This window comes from Aedes aegypti, chromosome 2 (genome assembly GCF_002204515.2).
Source record: "Aedes aegypti strain LVP_AGWG chromosome 2, AaegL5.0 Primary Assembly, whole genome shotgun sequence".
NCBI lineage: Eukaryota > Metazoa > Arthropoda > Insecta > Diptera > Culicidae > Aedes > Aedes aegypti.
In genome coordinates, this window is record NC_035108.1 from 121891287 (window position 1) to 121910605 (window position 19319).

Below are 19319 nucleotides of genomic sequence, written 5' to 3' on the forward strand. Positions count from 1 at the left end.
TTTTTCCCCGAGAAATTCCTGAATAATGAATGAAATAGGCATGTAAAAGATACGAGCCTCAACAATTCATTGCATAGAGGAAAATTTCACTCCGGGCCAACTCGACTGTTCTCTCTGCTATTTTACAAAATGACGTAAGTAAGATTTTCAACTTTTGCAACCAAGCCACTACACTTTCACCGCTCTGTTATATGGAGAAACAAAGTGACTTAACGACGAGTCAAAACACAAAACTACTTCAGTCAATCTTGGTACAAAAACTTCGTAAGTAATTGAACAGAATGACCTATCTTTTTGACATTCAACTTTTGTGAGAAAATGATTGAAAATCAGAATTTTTTGACGCGTGCTGCTTGCATGCATGTAGAGTTTGTATCCTCAAAAGAAAGAAAATAATGTTGTTGGAATTAATTTAGAAATTAGGTTTTAATTTATCTCAATTTTTGTCACCAAACCGTGTAAAGTTACGTTGATTTGAAAAAGTAATCGAGATCTAATTTTCCATGGAAGAAAAATCCTTCTTATGTAGCTTACATTACAAATCCTGACTTAAAAAGGATCTTTTGAGTGGATCAAGTCGATCTATTGACTCTTACCGGGTAATTATTGAAATTAGACCGAAAAGCTTCTAAAATTTTAAAACAAGTTGCAATGCTTTCCCTTGAAACATCAATTGCATGATTTAAATCAATGACGAGGAGGTAGAATGAAGTGGAATAAACAGGAACATCATTGAGTATGTAACAAAAACAAACTAATAAACTGGGAAAGTAATGAGATTATGAAATTTGAGTAAAACATTCTCTTTTGACAATTGATTGCTATTCATCTGATATTTGTATAAAGAATATTTGTAGCGTTCGTCACGATGTGTGTCGGGAACAGAAGGTTCCCCTCTACTTAGAAGTAAAATTTGGTTACACTTTATGTCCGTAGATAGATTTGGTAAATGATAAATTACTTTAAAAAAAGGTAAAACTCAGGACACGATTCACTTAAAGGCTAAGTTTAAAAAAGGACATCGACCCCAAAATTGCTGTGCCGTGGCGGCCTGGATCTTAAAACCACAGACTAGGTGTCTTCGTCTAAAATTTGTAAAATTTATGGCAGCACGATCGCTTCTCATCACCTTCAAGGTCTGCAGCTCCCCATCTATACTGGTTTAGAATTTGTTGAATGCTTTCCTTCGAAAAGCGTGTCTAATCTATATGTACAATACTGTTGATTATAAGGTCACTACTATATGTACAATAATCCTAATCTCATTCTTTTTTTTTAGTTTCAACCGGGGTTTGACCTGAATGGAAGCAATCATGCGTACCACACCCACAATACGTTACATCAAATCCCATCAGATGGGTTAGACAATGCAAAAATAAAACTCAAAAAGTGATAAAAACCAACAGAGAAAAAACAAAAACTCTAGTAACGACTTACTTGTTGATGGAGCTGTATGTGGGTTGTACCACCGTCGTGTTTGATCTGCACGGGTGCCAATGGCGGAGGCTGTGCAGCTACGACCTGCTGCTGGGACGGTTGAATAGCCAGGTAGATTTTAGTAGGTCCGAGAACGCCCTGCTTCCCGTTCGATTCCTGAGCTGCTCGTCGGAAATAGGAGAAAGGAATTTCATTAGAACAATAATTCACGATCAAAGCTATGGGCACCCTCTTACCTTTGAGCAACTGTTGCTTGACCTGTTGCTGCACCAGGGCGGACTGTTGGGGCGTAAACTCGGAACCTTGCAAACCTTGCAGAACTATTCGCGGTCCTTGCTGGGTTTGGATTACCTGAGCAGTGACGCACTTGATGACCGTTCCTGGGGGCTGACCTTGTAACAAAGTTTGCTCCACCGGGTCCAGCTGTTGTTGTTGTTGTTGCTGCTGCAGTTGTTGTTGCTGGGTAGCTGCTGCCAACTGTTGGAACGTGGTTTGAGAACCACCGGACGTGTTGAATGCTTGCTGAACGATGGTGGTTTGCGTTACCGGCTGCTGAACAACCTGTTGAATGGTTGCTTGCTGAGTTGGCGCCGCTTGCACAACTTGCTGAATAGTCTGGGGCTGCACTGGGGCAGGAGGAGGATCGACGGCGTTGGCCAAGGGAATGATTTGCGCGGTTCCATTTGGTTGCGTTTTGATATGAGCTACGACTTGTGCTTGATTGTTGCCTAGTGGTCGTATCAACACTTGCTGTCCGTTGAGATTAGCCAACTGAAGCTTTCCACTGGACAACTGCTGTGTTAAGCTTTGTCCTTGGGTGAGAGGGGCTGGTTGCGCTTGTATGGTTTGAAGCTGTGGTTGTGGAGGTGGCTGAGCAACAGGTTGTTGAATCTGTATTTGAATTTGTTGAGGTTGTTGTGGCTGCGGCGTGGATGTTACAATTTGATGTACTTGTTGTACCTTCTGTTGCACCTGTTGGATTTGCTGAATCTGTTGGATCTGTTGATTCTGCTGAATCTGAATGGGTTGATTGCTGATGATCTTTTGACCTCCTCCGATCATAATTCGTTGACCGCCGATCATGATCTGCTGTCCGGGAGATGCAACGATCTGTTGAACAACCTTCTGACCGCCGGCTTGGTTGATTATGATCTGCTGGGGAGACCCAGGAGTGGCATTTTGAATCAGAATCTGTTTCTGTACTGGCTGACCAGGAGGACTAGTGGCAACGAGAACCTTCTGCGTCTGGACAGGACTCTGGCCGGTGTTGGATTCCACCACGACCTTCTGGCCGGCGCCTTGTAGCAACTGCTGCAGGTTGGACTGCGTGACCACCTTCTGTACAGGGCTTCCGGTAGTCGCAATCAGCTGACCACTGGAGGTGATGATCTTCTGTACCGTTCCCTGCTGATTGTTGATGATGATCTTCTGCGGTGTGACCGGTTGCTGTGGTGTCGTACTGGTTGCTTGCACCTGGTTGAAAGGAATGAGGAGATCAAATCACGAAATGTTATTGGCAAGCGATTCTACACTCAAAATAATCCAAAATACGTGAAGAATCACGTAGATCCCCATAAATGAAGTATTAATGATTATGAAATGAAACTTCAGTAGTATTTACTGTCGATTATCTTACATGAAACTCACGTACCACACTTTGATTCATTTTGATAGCAAGTTCATTTTGTGTTGTGCGGTATACCGTAAGTGAACGGCGAGAGAAATTGGATTACATGTTGAAGAGGGCATACCATATGAAGCAGTATTACTTGAAACGTCCTTCTTTCTGGCTAACGTCCTCTATGGAAACGGCGTGGCGTGTTGTTCGAATAATATTACCAAGACAGCTGTCTAGTACTAATTACTTTCCTTTCCCTGCTCCCTCTTACTTCGAGCAAAATAGACCGATATGCCGGTAAACAAATATAATTATCATGGTCGATAACTTTGCATGTTAAATTCAAAATTATGCAAAATGTACTTCATGTAACTGTTACTCATATGAATTCACAGTTAAACAAATGCACATTTCATTCAGCATTCTTTGCAATTAATCAGAAACAGGTCATTTGGCATAACGGTCATTTGCAATAAAACATTTTGCATATTAACAAGTATGAAAAGTGACGACTATCTATCTATATAAATAAAAACGAAATGGCATTTGTATGTCACGAAATAACTTGAGAACGAGTCAACGGATTGACGTAAGTTTTTCACTGTTGCACTGGACAAGGGATGCGATGTGATCGTGCGAGGAAAATGTTTTGGAAAGTCTCCGGAATAATTGGAAAATTGGGACACTACTAATGTGTCATTTTATATAGGGGATTTCATGACGTTTTACAAATGCCTACTTGATGGCAAGGCGAAGTTTGCCGGGACCACTAGTTTGGCATAATTTCGAACTGGTCAGTTATACAGTCGACTCTCCACATCTCGATGTTCTACATCTCGATATCTCCCCCTATGTCGATGATTGCTTCGGTACCTTCATTCTGCATACGATTTCTCTCTCCATATTTAGATATCCTTCTTATCTCGATGTGTTCCTGTTGATTTTTTGTTCCCAATTTTCTCTCCATATGTCGATATGAACATTATCTTAGGTTACTAGATCAGATTTAAGCGATTCAGAACTAGGGGTGCGGACAAGAATATTTAAATTGTTCAAATTGAACACAATATTTTTCGCGAGTGCTAACCGTTGTTTGTTTGCTTGTCTCGCAGGAAACCACATGCTAAGTGTTGAGTGACAATTGATTCACTGGCGCTAATAATAAGTTTTCTGATGTTCCTCTCGATTTTGTCGTACTTCGAGTAATGGTCCGATAAACTCTTCTAAGAACTATTTTATGAGTATCTCCAAGCAATCTCACAAAATTTCAATAGATTATCAAGCAGATTGTTTGAAAGAATATTCCTGAAATGTCCGCTTTCAATAATGTTCCGGATCCCCAAAAAATCGAGGAAATTTGAGATTCATCCTTAGAATTTATGTATAATTTCCTGGGCATATTCTTAGAAAAGAAAATTGGGCATATCTATTAGAGAGCTCCTGATAGAAATCCTCAGCTCCTGATAGACTTCCTCGTCAAGATCATCATAGGAGATTTGAACGCTCAGGTTGGCCAGGAGGAGGAGTTCAGACCGACGATTGGAAAGTTCAGCGCCCACCGGCTGACGAACGAGAATGGCCTACGAGTGATAGATTTTGCCGCCTCCAAGAATATGGCCATTCGTAGCACCTATTTCCAGCACAGCCTCCCGTATCGGTACACCTGGAGATCACCCCAGCAGACAGAATCGCAAATCGACCACGTTTTGATCGATGGACGGCACTTCTCCGACATAACCGACGTCAGAACCTATCGTGGCGCTAACATTGACTCCGACCACTACCTGGTGATGGTGAAACTGCGCCCAAAACTATCCGTCATCAATGATGTACGGTACCGACGCCCGCCCCGGTACAATCTCGAGCGGCTGAAACAACCGGATGTCGCCAATGCGTACGCGCAGCATCTTGAGGCAGCGTTGCCGGATGAGGGCGAGCTCGATAGCGACCCTGCTGGAGGACAGTCAAAGCAGCCATTAACGACGCTGCCGAAAGCATTGTCGGATATGTGGAACGGAGCTCAAGAAACGATTGTTTCGACGAGTAGTGCCAGGAGGTTTTAGAGGAGAAGAATGCAGCGCGGGCTGCAATGCTGCAGCATGGAACGCGGCAAAACGTGGAACGATACAGACTGAAGCGGAAACAGCAAACCCGCCTATTCCGCGACAAAAAGCGCCGCCTGGAAGAGGTGGAATGCCAAGAGATGGAGTTGCTGTACCGTTCTCAAGAAACGCGGAAGTTCTATGAGAAGCTCAACACATCCCGCAAAGGCTTCGTGCCGCGAGCTGAGATGTACCGGGATAAGGATGGGAGCATCTTGACGGACGGACGCGAGGTGATCGAAAGGTGGAAGCAGCACTACGATGAACACCTGAATGGCGCAGAGAACACAGGCACAGAAGGTCAGGACAGCGAAGGCGATGGCTACGTCAGCACATCGGACAGCGGAAACCAACCAGCTCCCACGATGGGGGAAATTAAGGATACCATTCAACAGCTCAAGAACGACAAGGCTGCTGGCAAGGATGGTATCGGAGCCGAACTCATCAAGATGGGCCCGGACAGGTTGGCCGCTTGTCTGCATCAGCTGATAGTCAGAATCTGGGAAACGGAACAGCTACCGGAGGAGTGGAAACAAGGCGTTATATGCCCTATCTACAAAAAGGGCGACAAACTGGAGTGTGAAAATTATCGTGCAATCACCATCCTAAACGCCGCCTACAAAGTGCTATCCCAGATTCTCTTCCGTCGTCTGTCACCTATAGCAAACGAGTTCGTGGGAAGTTATCAAGCAGGTTTCATCGACGGCCGCTCGACAACGGACCAGATCTTTTCCGTGCGGCAAATCCTCCAAAAATGCCGTGAGTACCAGGTCCCTACGCACCATTTGTTCATCGATTTCAAGGCGGCATACGATAGTATCGACCGCGTAGAGCTATGGAAAATCATGGACGAGAACAGCTTTCCCGGGAAGCTCACAAGATTGATCAGAGCAACGATGGACGGTGTGCAAAACTGCATGAAGATCTCGGGCGAACACTCCAGTTCGTTCGAGTCTCGACGGGGACTACGACAGGGCGACGGACTTTCGTGCCTGTTGTTCAATATTGCGCTTGAAGGTGTTATGCGGAGAGCCGGACTTAACAGCCGAGGCACGATTTTCACGAGATCCGGACAATTTGTTTGCTTTGCGGACGACATGGATATTATTGGGAGAAAATTTGAAATTGTGGCAGATTTGTTCACCCGCCTGAAACGCGAAGCAACAAGAGTCGGGCTAATGGTGAATGCGTCGAAAACAAAGTACATGCTGGTTGGCGGAACTGAGCGCGACAGGGCCCGCCTAGGAAGCAGTGTTACGATAGACGGGGATACCTTCGAGGTGGTGGACGAGTTCGTCTATCTCGGATCCTTGTTGACGGCTGACAACAATGTTAGTCGGGAAATACGAAGGCGCATCATCAGCGGAAGTCGTGCCTACTATGGGCTCCAGAAGAAACTGCGGTCAAGAAAGATTCACCCCCGCACCAAATGCACGATGTACAAAACGCTCATAAGACCGGTAGTCCTCTATGAGCATGAGGCGTGGACTATGCTTGAGGAGGACTTGCAAGCTCTTGGGGTTTTCGAACGCCGAGTGCTAAGGACGATCTTCGGCGGCGTGCAGGAGAACGGCGTGTGGCGGCGAAGGATGAACCACGAGCTCGCTCAACTCTACGGCGAACCCAGTATCGTGAAGGTAGCTAAAGCTGGAAAGATACGCTGGGCACGGCATGTTGCAAGAATGCCGGACAACAACACTGAAAAGATGGTGTTCGCTACGAATCCGGTCGGAACAAGAAGGCGTGGGGCGCAGCGAGCTAGGTGGATTGACCAGGTACACCAGGACCTGGAGAGCGTGGGTCACAGTCGAGGATGGAGAGAAGCGGCCATGAACCGAGTGAATTGGCGTAATATTGTTGGCGAGGCTTTATCAAGATAATTGATGTAAAGCCAAATAAGTAAGTAAGTGATAGAAATCCTGAAGAAAGGCGGTATTATCTGGATAAACTGTAACAACCTGAACAGATACAACCTGAAAAAAACAGAGAGCATCATATCTGAAACATACGTATTTTCGACATAATTTTAGAATTTTCATTAATTTTCTCATCCCATTCCTTTTCTCATTCAATTTACCCATAAGAATGAGTCTATCTTTTTTTTCCAAATTGTGCCTATCAATTTATCCAAATTGACATTTGTCTCTTCGTATAAAAACCTGAAACTACAAAACACTTTGTTAAAGACGCTATCTTTATAAATGATCAGGATCTGAAATATCCGCAAAAAAAATTGTCATGCCCACTAGCGCCGTCTGGTGAAAAATCTCGAGTCTCTTGCCTAGAATAATGATAGTCCTTGAGCTACTGAACAACTTTGCTGAAGACGCCATCTCTCTAAGCGGTGAGGCTCCTGAGATATCTGCAAAACAAAACTTTCATGCTCACTAGCGCCGCCTGGTGCCAAAGTTTTGAACTAACTTGCTTGACCAATGATAGCCCTTGAGTTACTGAACAAAAGTAAAAGTTTCATGCACACTAGTGCCACCTCGCGGTCGAATTCCGGATTAAATAAGTTACCATCAGATAGCGCTTCACCTCCAGAACAACTTTAATAAAGACTCCATTTTCGAAATTATTTGGATTTTGAAATATATCGATTTTAAATTGTAGTCTACTAGAACCGTATAAAGTGCGTTCATTTTTATGAACTTCTTTGTTGATTTTACCGCATTATAAAGGGCCATACTGTAAACAAAAACTATTGAGTATTGTTCTTTAGAAGATTCTTGAGGAATACATTTTGGTATGGTGTCGATAGATATCTTTGCCGCAAAATCTATATACATAAAAATGGAATGGTGTTTGTATGTCACGAAATGGCTTACGAACGGGTCAACGGATTTGAATGATTATTTCTCCATTTTGTTCGTCAAGGGTTCCGACGTGTTTGTGTGTATAAAAGTTCCAGGATATTCACCGGGAAAGTCGAAAAAATGAGAATGAACGGAACTGTCATTGTATATGGGATGATTCATTGCGGTTTTCAACAGCCTACTTGATGGCAAGACGAAGTTTGCCGGGACCACTAGTGATAGCATATAAATCACAGCTGTTGTACAAAGTACAACAGCGCGACAGCCCGAAGGTTAAATGGACTGAAATTAAAAAGAGTCAGTGGAGGATTGTGTGCGAATTGTGCTCAGAATATCGTCAGACGTGGGCTACCCTTAGAAAAAATCAGCCCTTTTGAAAATGATGTCCACAACTTAATTGAAATGTCAGAATAATGCCAGATATATTTGAAAATCGGAACAAAGTCGAGAACACGAATTATGCGTGAACCCTGCCCAGGAATCTGTGAAATTGTCCCTTAGATTCCATCAGAATCTCGCCCAAGATAAATGTTGCAATCCGTTCTGGAGTTTGGAGAAGTTTGTTCTGCTGATGTGTATGATATCTAGATGGCTTTATGTCAAACAGTTATAGGGTTTCAATGCTAGTAATGGACCCCTTAGTAGCTGAAATTCATTCTAGACGCTTTTCCGCAATGATATCTCAGACGCATATACGTTTTGTGGAGTCTAACAACAAATTCAATGTCTTTACTTCATAGTACGTCTATGAAACATACAAAATCATTCGATTTTTCCATCGAAATATGCATTTGAAAATCTGTTGTCCGAATGCCTATTATGGACCCTCCCGGGGTCCATAATAGGATTGTTTACAAATTTGACGTTGCGTATTATGGACCCTCCATTTGATTCCCATGTAATCCGGCTCGCTGCCGACGAGCCTATTATGGACCCACCTGGAAATGCGTATTATGGACCCTCTTGTGTGGTTTCAATTACAAAACTGGTCAAATATCTGTATTTATGCGTCTCAAACCAAATATTTTACCTGAAACTGCTGACTAACAATGTAATCGAAGTTCCCCCGGTGGATTTTCATAGGAATAAAGTTGCTTTGAGTGTTAATTTTATGTTTTTCTGTAGGGGGTCCATAATACGCAAAGTGTCCATAACCGGCATCGACTCCCTATGTCGAAAGAGTTATTACCACATCAACTCCCCGCCTGTACAAGTCCAGTGATTCTAGCAGCAAGAACAATGACAGCAAGGATCCGACTAGTTGGGTCAAACAGACTCCTTTGAGGCTGAAAAGAACAGTGTCTTCCTACGATCCTAACCAATTCCTAAGACTCACCTTTTGAACCACCTGTTTCTGGATGATCTGCTTGATCGGTTGCCCAGCCTGGTTTCGTACCACTATGCTAGGAGATTTATTTACAATTTGCTGGGTAACCGTGGGAGAACTAACGACCACAGGGGCAGCCTGTTGCTGCGGTTGGATTTGGACTTGTTGCGGTTGCACCTGGATTTGCTGTGGTTGGGGCTGGGTGACCGCAGTAGGAGACGTCACCGTCACCGAGGTGGCTGCTGTGCCGGATACCACATTGCTGCCGGACACAACGGAACCACTGGCAACGGGACTAGCGCCAGCAGCCACCTTGGTGATGATTTTTTGGCCGACCTTTGCGGCAATGGCCTGCTTGCTAGCGGGGTTCGATCCTTCAAGAGAAATAAGAGAAAAACACAAAAACGTAAGCATGGGAACACATTCGTTCCTGCCGGCCGCCAGCGACCATCGAGGCAGGAATGATACGCCGTTTATTGTACATCTTCAGAAATCTTTCCAACGTACCGGGAGCAGCGCTAAGCACATGTAATTTTCCATCGGCCGTCTGAATAAGCTGTTGCCCGGGATTGAGACCACGTACGCTGACTTTCCCATCCGGACCGCGGATGATTTGAACTTTTTGGGGCCCATCGGGCTTTGCAGGTGCGGGACTTGCTTGTTGGGCTTGTGGACTGGATGTCGCTGCCGTCGTTGCCGAAGCCGGTGAAGCTCGTGCTGGCTGGGTGATATTTTGCTGAATAACTTTGGTTGTACCATCGGCGTTTTTGACGATGATTCTTCGCTGGACGATTGTTTGCTTGGGAGGAGTGGCACCATCTGCCGATTGACCTAAATGGGAGATGATTGTTATTGAAAGGTTTCAGTTATTTTAGAATTAGGTACAAAACGCTCACCTTGCTGTTTAAGCTCCATCGCTCGCTTTTGATTGTGAGCTGCCCGTTGTATCCGGAGCTGTTGTTCCATTTTTTCGGTGATCTCCTCGCGGGATGCTTTGCTGGATATGACGGCCGACTTGTTTTGGACGTTTGTCGTCGAAGCATTGTTGCCACTGTTTCCACTGGTGGTGGACGTCGACGAGTTGGACGATTCGCCGGAAGTTGAAGGTGTTTGTCGGGTAATCGGCAGCTTTCCGGTACTGGTACGGGTCACATGTTGAGCTTGTGCTGCTGCAAGTTTCTCCTGCTTTTCGCCGTACAACTTGATTTCCCACAGCTCCAGCTTGTCTTCGTCGATCCACTCCTCGCTGACTTGTGGTTCGGTTTGCTGCGGAGATTCGGCTCGTTTTCGTTTTCGCAACCCGGAACGAATGGATTGCACCTCTGTGTTGAGGGAACGAGATGGCGAATGATTATAAGGCTCAATAAGAATGATCGACTGAACTTACCGCGAACTGTCTTCGGTAGCTCCAACGGAATGACAACCTTCCGGCGCAGATATTGCATTCTTTCGTGGAATATACCCGCGAATCGATGTTTGAGAATCTCCAAAGACATAATCTCCGACTCGGTTGTGACCTGTCAAAGCCGGAAAGTATGGCGTTATTATTCGAATTGGAAAACGACAGATCTTGTGTTGCAATTCTAGAGGACGAATGAGCAAAATGTGAACAAATCGGATTCTAAGGCCATTCGACAGAATATCCCAACACTCATCAACCTGTCTGTAGGTACATACATTGTCATTGAGAGATGGTATCAAAATCCCATATGTTTACGTTTTGATCATTGGTCCTTTAGAATTGTAACCCGGGAAGTATTAATGTAACCAACCTGATGCTTTCCGTCGCTCGTGGCCGGTTTCATGGCCATATCGTCCCACCGCAAGCAGGTCCATATGATGCGCAACTGCAACCCAACCGCCGACAGGGTGCTCAAGTTCAGCGTACGATACAGCCAGCAAGTTTTGAACAGGGGTCTCGCACACGGATAAGGCCACACGGAGTTATTGTTTTTAGCCATATGATGGAAACCGGCAGCTGACAGGCGACCACCGTTACGGGCCAACTTGAGCAGTTCATGCATTGGCAAGACCATCATCGAGGTAGTTTGCTTGCGCGTCCAGAAATAGTTCACAGCGGGATACTTTGGTTTCACCGGACCGACGACGGCCGCTGCTGGCTTGGTTTCGCTTTTGACCTTCACTTCCGGTTCAAGCGCTTTGCGGAGATAAATCTTTCCTTTGGTTGAGCTGACGGAATAAACACGGGTGCTGCCATCCGGAGCAAGTTCCTTGTCTTCGGAGTCTTCCTTTTTAACACACCGCGACGGTAAGGCAAACCGACGATTTGGTTTATGCTCCTTCTTAGGTAGAATCATCACTTCCTCTTCTTTGACCTTGACCTCGGTGTCTTCAATGACCATCGAATTGTTCTTGCTGCTGCGTGGTCGTCCTCGACGGGTGCTTCGTGGTTCATCACACGAATTCTCCGAAATGGAATTTGAGTTCTCGTTCAGTTTCAAGCTGTCGTCCATCCTTTCGGATCCGTTCAAATCCGGTTCACCTTCCGTACTGACGATTTCCTCTTTGACGACCATATCGGGAGCATCTTCGGTCTTGATTTCCACCTCATTCGTCACGTTATTGTTGTGTTCCTCGGGCATTTTCGGGGCTGCCATCGATTGTATTAACTGTTCGTCGTATTCAATCAGATGCATATGGGCACTATCCCACTCATCAAGGATCGACCGATATCTGTTCATTGAGAAGTTGGCCAACATGGAATCGAAATTTTCCGCTTTGTACTCCGTCAGTTTCTGCTCCAAGATGGATTTAACTCCGGCGATTGTAGGGTTTGCCATCGGAGTTGATTGCAAAGCTTGAACCTTCTTCAAAAGTGGCAACAGTTCGTCTTTAATTGCTTGTTTCTGCAGACATAAAGGCGAATAGCACAAACCATTCTCGCAATCTAACGAGTAGCACTTGTTCGTCTGAACAACGGCATTAACATCTTGATATTTGGAACGCAATGGGAGGATTTTTTCAATCAAAGGCTCCACCTGTTCGCCGTTCGAACGATTTATTGGCTGTTTATTTAGTGGCAGCGAATTCCTGACGTTGACGTTGTGACGACTGTTGATAATAGATTGAAGTTGTTTTTCGACGCATTCGCCAAGTCGCGCTTGAACCGTTTCCGGTTTGTGAATCACATTCACACTGATGTCTTCCTCATCCTTTACTTTAGCAATCTTTCGTTCCTCGGCTTCTTTCAAATCAACTCGTCGCTGCAACAAACCATCCAACACAGAAGCAGTCTTGGCAATCTTGGGATACAAAATGCGGCCACCTGGTGTGGACAGAGCTTTGGAAACGTCAATCACATCGAACGTTTCTGGGACCTGGAATGTTTCCGTTTGGTTGAATTTCTCTTCTAATCGACTGTCTAGCGCCTCATTTCCGGTCATAAAATCCAGATCTGTACTGCCAACACGCACCAGTTGATATGCTTTATGCGTTTTTGAATCAAGTTTCAGTAGTTTCTTGTGCACTTCTGCCACAATCGGTATTAGAACGTGACTTATTTCGTTAGTTTCCCGACTTGGTTTTTTGCCCTTTCTGCGACTGTAGGACATCCAGACCCAATCCCACTGGCCATGTATTCGATATTCTTCTCCCTTCTGCTTCCAAACTTGATGTCTGAGGCCAAGCGAATATTTGACGAAATTGAAGGTGCTCCGGTTGCGCTCCTCTTCATCGTCGCGTTCTCGCTTTTCTCGTTTTTCGAGTTTCTTTTTCTCCTCTCGCTCAGCCGACGTTATTTTGTACATTTTGGTATGGCCAAGCTGCTCATGCCAAACACTGGCGAAAATAACGCTTCTCATACAGGCCTGGAGAATGCAGAGAATTCGAGCGAAATCTTTCGCTTTAGTACAGGCACTGATAGCTCCAATCCAGGTTTTCCTCAACTTGGACCAGTTTTGGTGTAGAAAAGGCGAAGCAACTGCCTGCTCCAACGCGATGATGCTTTGTTTGATCGTCGAAATGATCTGCGTTTGGGTGCTATTCATTCCTCCGCCAAGCCATTTGAACTCCGAGGCTTGAGTCAAGGAGAATTTGTGCGACAGATGTCGTTTCTTATCCCGGTCTTCGTTTCTTTGTGGTTTGTTGAGCGCTATCGGATTGATTGAGTACTGATTCACGTAAGCTTTGAATCCATTTTCCATTCCCAATTTGAAGTGCAACGTTCCATTTGATATTTGGGTCAATTTGTTTCGTGTCAAACGCGATTCTTCATCTTCTTTGGTCAATGAACTCTTTCTCTTCATTTCATCGCTACTGAACGTCCGTGGAGTCAACGATCCTGTCTTTAGCCTCGTCACGTGCTTATCACCGGATGCCTTGGAGTCGTCATCTTCTTTACTTGAAGATTCGTCACCGTTGGGCTCATCATTAGACTTCTCATTAGAAGCTTCACTATCGCCAGCCCCTTTCTGATCGTCAACGTCCATCTTCTCATCAGCATCTTTAGTCGCCAGTCCTTCTTCTTCCATCAGCTTCTCCAACCGCTGATTGTCCAGTTCAAAGTACGACTTTTTATTTCCTTTTTGCTGGCTGGTTATTGTCTCCGTGAGCGTCATATGCCTTATTATTTCGTCTCTCCTCTCATCGAGTTCTTTGCAAAGATGCATTTCCAAATCAACAGGATCCAATTTCGACAGCAAGTATTCGAACTGCTTCACAGTACTGAAGTACCATACATCCGAAGAGTCCTCCGTTTCAATGAATATTCTCCTGCCAATGAACCAATACTTCCTCCCGTGACGATCATAGCCGAGCAACTCCTGTCTACAAAGCATTCCCTGCTTCTCTTGCGAAGTAATGCAGTCCATCACACCGGAAACCTTATGCAGCTTGCACAGATTACACTGCCAATCTTCGCTCGGCACATCCACCAGCGGTGGATCCACGCACTCCAGATGGAAAACGGCCGGACATGTTTCGCAACACAGCAGATCACCCAACCGATGACAGATGCGACAGTGATCATCGTAATGGATTGGACCTTCCTGCAGCATATCATCTCGTACCGTTGTGGTAACTAGAAACTGATCCGTTAAGAACTGCAACACCTTCAGACGATCTTCAGGTGCCACAAACGGATACTCATTCACTGTGAGTACCTCCAACACCTGCTGATCTAAGCTAGGATCACTTTCGATGTAACTTCGTAGCACCTCCGGCCACGTAATAGAATCTATCAAATAGAGGGCAATGTTGACACTGTCTTTTTGATCCAAGGGCGCAAAATGTGTCTGCTGCGAATCTTCCTCCCGGAGAATTGCCTTAAGAAGCATGATGTGAATCTCCGTCAACAGTGGACTCTGATCCTCGCACATAATTGCAGCCGCAAAGTCCTCCAACCGGAATGGTGACAACCGAACCAAATTTCTGAAACGCCTTATGATTTCGTAGATCGACGTACATTTCAATACGATATTGTTCGGAACAAGTAAATCTTCCGACGAGGCCGGTAACTCTAGAGGCGGATAGTCACGGTCCTGAAGCCACACCGGATCCGGTGAAGGCTCCTTCTGACAGATGATTCCCGTAGATGCACTGAAGCTGTGGATTGAAAAGTCCGACTCGGATTCATTCGCCAGACTATCCTCGGAATCGCTGGCCGATCGCATAGAATCATCATAACCGTCACTTTTGTCGCTGTCGTCACCGAAATCCGAGCCATAGTGATACTCCGACTCGTGGTAGGTGTAACCTGTGAGAAATGAATGGTGTAAGTTCATACGCCAGGTCTCTTTGCAGTTGAAAGAGTATGTTCTCAAGTTTGTATTGAAAATTAAACATGGCCGTGTCAACAGTGGATTAAGAAAAAAAAGTATGGATCCGGGCTGGCAGCAACTGAGTGTCTTGAAAATAGAAACATTAAATCCACAAGACGGAAAAAAGACCAAACTGGAATCAAGGAAATTGCTAAGTTTATAATTGATATATGTAATAATAAAGCAAATCTCTAGATTAAAATCCAACGTAGTACAGAATTTGAGAAGACATGTTTGATATAATTGCTGTGTATTTGCTGGCGTGCTTTTTATTCTTTATTAAGGTGATTTTTACCGCATACGGCAGTTCATCACCATAATCAAGGTTTGCTGGCGTGAAACCTTTAATGAAATTTACAAGAATCACTCGATATAGTAGGTACTTGAAAAATGTTAAAATGAAGAAGCAATTCCTACACTGCTCACACTATTATGGGTCACCTTGTCACGATTATTAGTCACTCTGTTCCACACGCAATTCAAATGCAAATGACCCATAATAGTGGGTGACCCATGATAGTGTAACCACTGTAGATTCAATCCTGAAAAATCGATTTTATGCAGATTTTTGCTTAATTGTCTCAAACGCATAGAGATGCATAGTTTTGCAGGTCAAACGCTTTGCAAAAAAATAGCAGAAATCATACAAGCGTGTACAGTTTTCTGGTAAAATCCCTAAACGAACTTCTCAAAAACTCTGGAATACACCTTTGTGGATTTTTCTTGGAATAACTTCTGTAGGAAGATTAACAGCTGGCGAAATCGGTCGAAAAGTGGAAATATTTTTGCAAAAAAAAATCTTGAGACAGTCCCTGGAAAAAAAATCAAAGCAAATCCTGTGGGAATTCTAGGAAACTCACTTTTCCGATTGTTTCCGCCTCGGCCTCGACCGCCCGTGGATTTGCGCCCCTTTGCGGCCTTGGCAGAGCGCGGTGCCTTCGCTGGAGCGGATCGACGGGATGTCGAGGGCCGACTTTCCTCGCTGCCTTGCGGAGATGATGCCCGGGATGCCGACGGAGTGCTAAAGCGCGAATCCCCGTTGCTGCCGTCCTTGCAGAGATATTTCGGCTTCTTCAGTAAATGATACTGAAACTTGCTCTTGGGTCGCTCCATTGCGGATGATTGTGACTTCGGAGGACGGCCACGTCGTTTGCCGGCAGAGGAGCCCTCTCCAGCTGCCGCTGCAGACTTTCGACTGCTCATCTTGGAGCCGTAATGGACAATGTCCTGACCACCGCTGTTGTGACTGCTGTAGGCACCAGCTCACAAGAAGCAACGTTACTTACGATTGTGTGTTGTATTCTTTGGTGTGTATTTTCTTATTTTGATGAATCTGTAAAGAAAAATAATGGAACGATATTAATTCTTTGCACGTCTGATTTTTAAGATATTGACTGTCGAAAATGCATTATTTAACGGTTTTAGTCAGCTGTATGCTGGCTTATGTGCCTAACTTACTGCAGAAATCAGTTTTGGAAAGTTTAGTGCAATCATCAGGGCTGGTAGCAAAAAGTGGTACTGAAAAAAATCAATTAGTGACCAGTATTGAGAAATAAGTGACTAAAAAGTGACTTTCGATTCTCGAAAAAGTGACTAAAAGTGACTTGAAAATCTAACCGTAATCACTTTTATTTAAATTCTGTTATACTGTTTTACGATCAACATTCAATATGATAGGGAATATTCGATATGATCTACTGTATATTTCAATATTTTTATTGTACTTCCAAAATTTCAAGATATTGCCTAAAATTTTTTCCAACGGAAGAATTAACAATTACGTTAATAATTCTTCTTAAGCAGGTTTTCAATATTTTTAAAATTTTGTGTTTTTAATATTACCCATTTATTTTATTTTGTAAATTTTAATAAGAATTTGGAACATTTGTGAAATTAAAACTAGATCAAGATTACGAAAAATGTAATATTTGGACACTAATCAATATTTCAAATTAGTAATGATGAGAGCAGATCGAATATGATTGAAAAACTTCTCAAAACCAATGTATCATAAACGCGTCTTTCGAACGCCGGCTAAGAGAAAACAAATGGTTGACATAAGCCTGAGTGACATTGAAATGTTCCATCAGTAAGTTTAATGGGAGGTATGTTTGACCGAATGGACGGACATTTAGCATAAAGACGATAGGCTTAATAGGCTGTTCTTCTGAGTTATGCTGATAAAGTAGCTATTAGCACTAAGTTTTTAATATTTCATTCAAAATTACTTGGGACACTTTCATGGTTCACTTGACATTGAAGGTTATAGTTGGCACGGTAAATGGCTGGGCATGGCGTACCATTGGTACCTCGCGTACCTGCAGGAATAAAATAGACCCCTATGTGCAGTCCTTAGCCTCTTGCCCAGCAACTCCTATCCCTACCTCCTCGTGGTACTGGCCGGGGTACGAGTAATCTTGGGGAAGATCGGGTAACCAACCCCCGGTGGGAACTTTGGTCGTATGGTGACAGGGAAAGGGGGGAGGTTTGCTTTTGCTTTTGCTTCAGCAATCCTGGAGCGTCTGTACTCCATGTCAGGGGTGGCTGAGCATCGTCCGAGTGCCAGAGAAGGACTCTAAGCTAAACTGTGCACTATGGTCCTCCGAACGTTTAGGGGGAATGGTCCTCCAGAAAACTAGGGGGTTGGTGTCAGGCCCTGCAAGTCAACCGTTAAAACATATCAGCACAAGAACGTCTACGAGAGAATATGGACCGGAACAATCGGCAAAGACCACAGCAACGAAAAAGGACTAGCGATTGGGAACTCGGTACGTGGAGCTGCAAATCTCTCAACTTCATTGGAAGTACTCGCATACTCTCCGATGTACTGAAGATTCGCGGTTTCGGCATCGTAGCAATGCAGGAGGTGTTCTGGTCAAGACCATTGCATTGGTGCGAACGTTTAGAGGTAATCATACCATCTACCAGAGCTGCGGCAACACACGCGAGCTGGGAACAGCTTTCATGGTGATGAGTGATATGCAAAGGCGCGTGATCGAGTGGTGGCCGGTCAATGAACGAATGTGCAAGTTAAGAATCAAAGGCCGTTTCTTTAACTTCAGCATAATCAACGTGCATAGCCCACACTCCGGAAGCGCTGATGATGACAAGGACGCATTTTACGCGCAGCTCGAACGCGAGTACGACCGCTGCCCAAGCCACGACGTCAAGATCATCATAGGAGATTTGAACGCTCAGGTTGGCCAGGAGGAGGAGTTCAGACCGACGATTGGAAAGTTCAGCGCCCACCGGCTGACGAACGAGAACGACCTACGACTGATAGTTTTTGCCGCCTCCAAGAATATGGCCATTCGTAGCACCTATTTCCAGCACAGCCTCCCGTATCGGTGCACCTGGAGATCACCTCAGCAGACAGAATCGCAAATCGACCACGTTTTGATCGTCATAAACTATCGTGGCGCTAACATTGACTCCGACCACTACCTGGAAGCGGAAACAGCAAACCCGCCTATTCCGGTACAAAAAGCGCCGCCTGGAAGAGGTGGAATGCCAAGAGATGGAGTTGCTGTACCGTTCTCAAGAAATGCAGAAGCTCAACACATCCCGCAAAGGCTTCGTGTCGCGAGCTGAGATGTGCCGGGATAAGGATGGGAGCATCTTGACGGACGGACGCGAGGTGATCGAAAAGTGGAAGAACCTGAACGATGAACACCTGAATGGCGCAGAGAACGCAGGCACAGAAGGTCAGGACAGCGAAGGCGATGGCTACGTCAGCACAGCGGACAGTGGAAACCAACCAGCTCCCACGATGGGGGAAGTTAAGGATGCCATTCAACAGCTCAAGAACAACAAGGCCGCTGGCAAGGATGGTATCGGAGCCGAACTCATCAAGATAGGCCCGGACAGGTTGGCCGCTTGTCTGCATCGGCTGATAGTCAGAATCTGGGAAACGGAACAGCTACCGTAGGAGTGGAAGCAAGGCGTTATATGCCCTATCTACAAAAAGGGCGACAAACTGGAGTGTGAAAATTATCGTGCAATCACCATCCTAAACGCCGCCTACAAAATGCTATCCCAGATTCTCTTCCGTCGTCTATCACCTATAGCATTCGAGTTCGTCGGAAGTTATCATCTTCGTTCTGGGTGATTTCAATCTAGCTGGCATTTCGTGGAAACGCTCGGACAACGGCTTCCTCTATCCGGATCCTGTACGATCGTCCCTGCATGCTTGCGCAGCTAATCTCCTCGATAATTACAGCACTGCCACGTTGACATAAATCA

At 44.9% G+C, this 19319-nt stretch overlaps 1 protein-coding gene across 1 annotated transcript in view; it reads right to left on the minus strand.

Annotated features, from left to right (window-relative positions):
* The window catches only part of LOC5576547 (nucleosome-remodeling factor subunit NURF301), a 61601-nt gene that overhangs the window by 25404 nt on the left and 16878 nt on the right, over positions 1 to 19319 (minus strand). Inside the window, exons 2-9 of the mRNA XM_021842157.1 lie at positions 15938 to 16410; positions 11073 to 15013; positions 10688 to 10817; positions 10197 to 10622; positions 9808 to 10131; positions 9310 to 9674; positions 1674 to 2910; positions 1438 to 1598 (exon numbers count right to left, since the gene is read on the minus strand). Of these exons, the coding sequence (XP_021697849.1) occupies positions 1438 to 1598; positions 1674 to 2910; positions 9310 to 9674; positions 9808 to 10131; positions 10197 to 10622; positions 10688 to 10817; positions 11073 to 15013; positions 15938 to 16280 (6927 nt within the window). The 5' untranslated portion in view covers positions 16281 to 16410. The remainder of the gene's footprint in view (positions 1 to 1437; positions 1599 to 1673; positions 2911 to 9309; positions 9675 to 9807; positions 10132 to 10196; positions 10623 to 10687; positions 10818 to 11072; positions 15014 to 15937; positions 16411 to 19319) is intronic.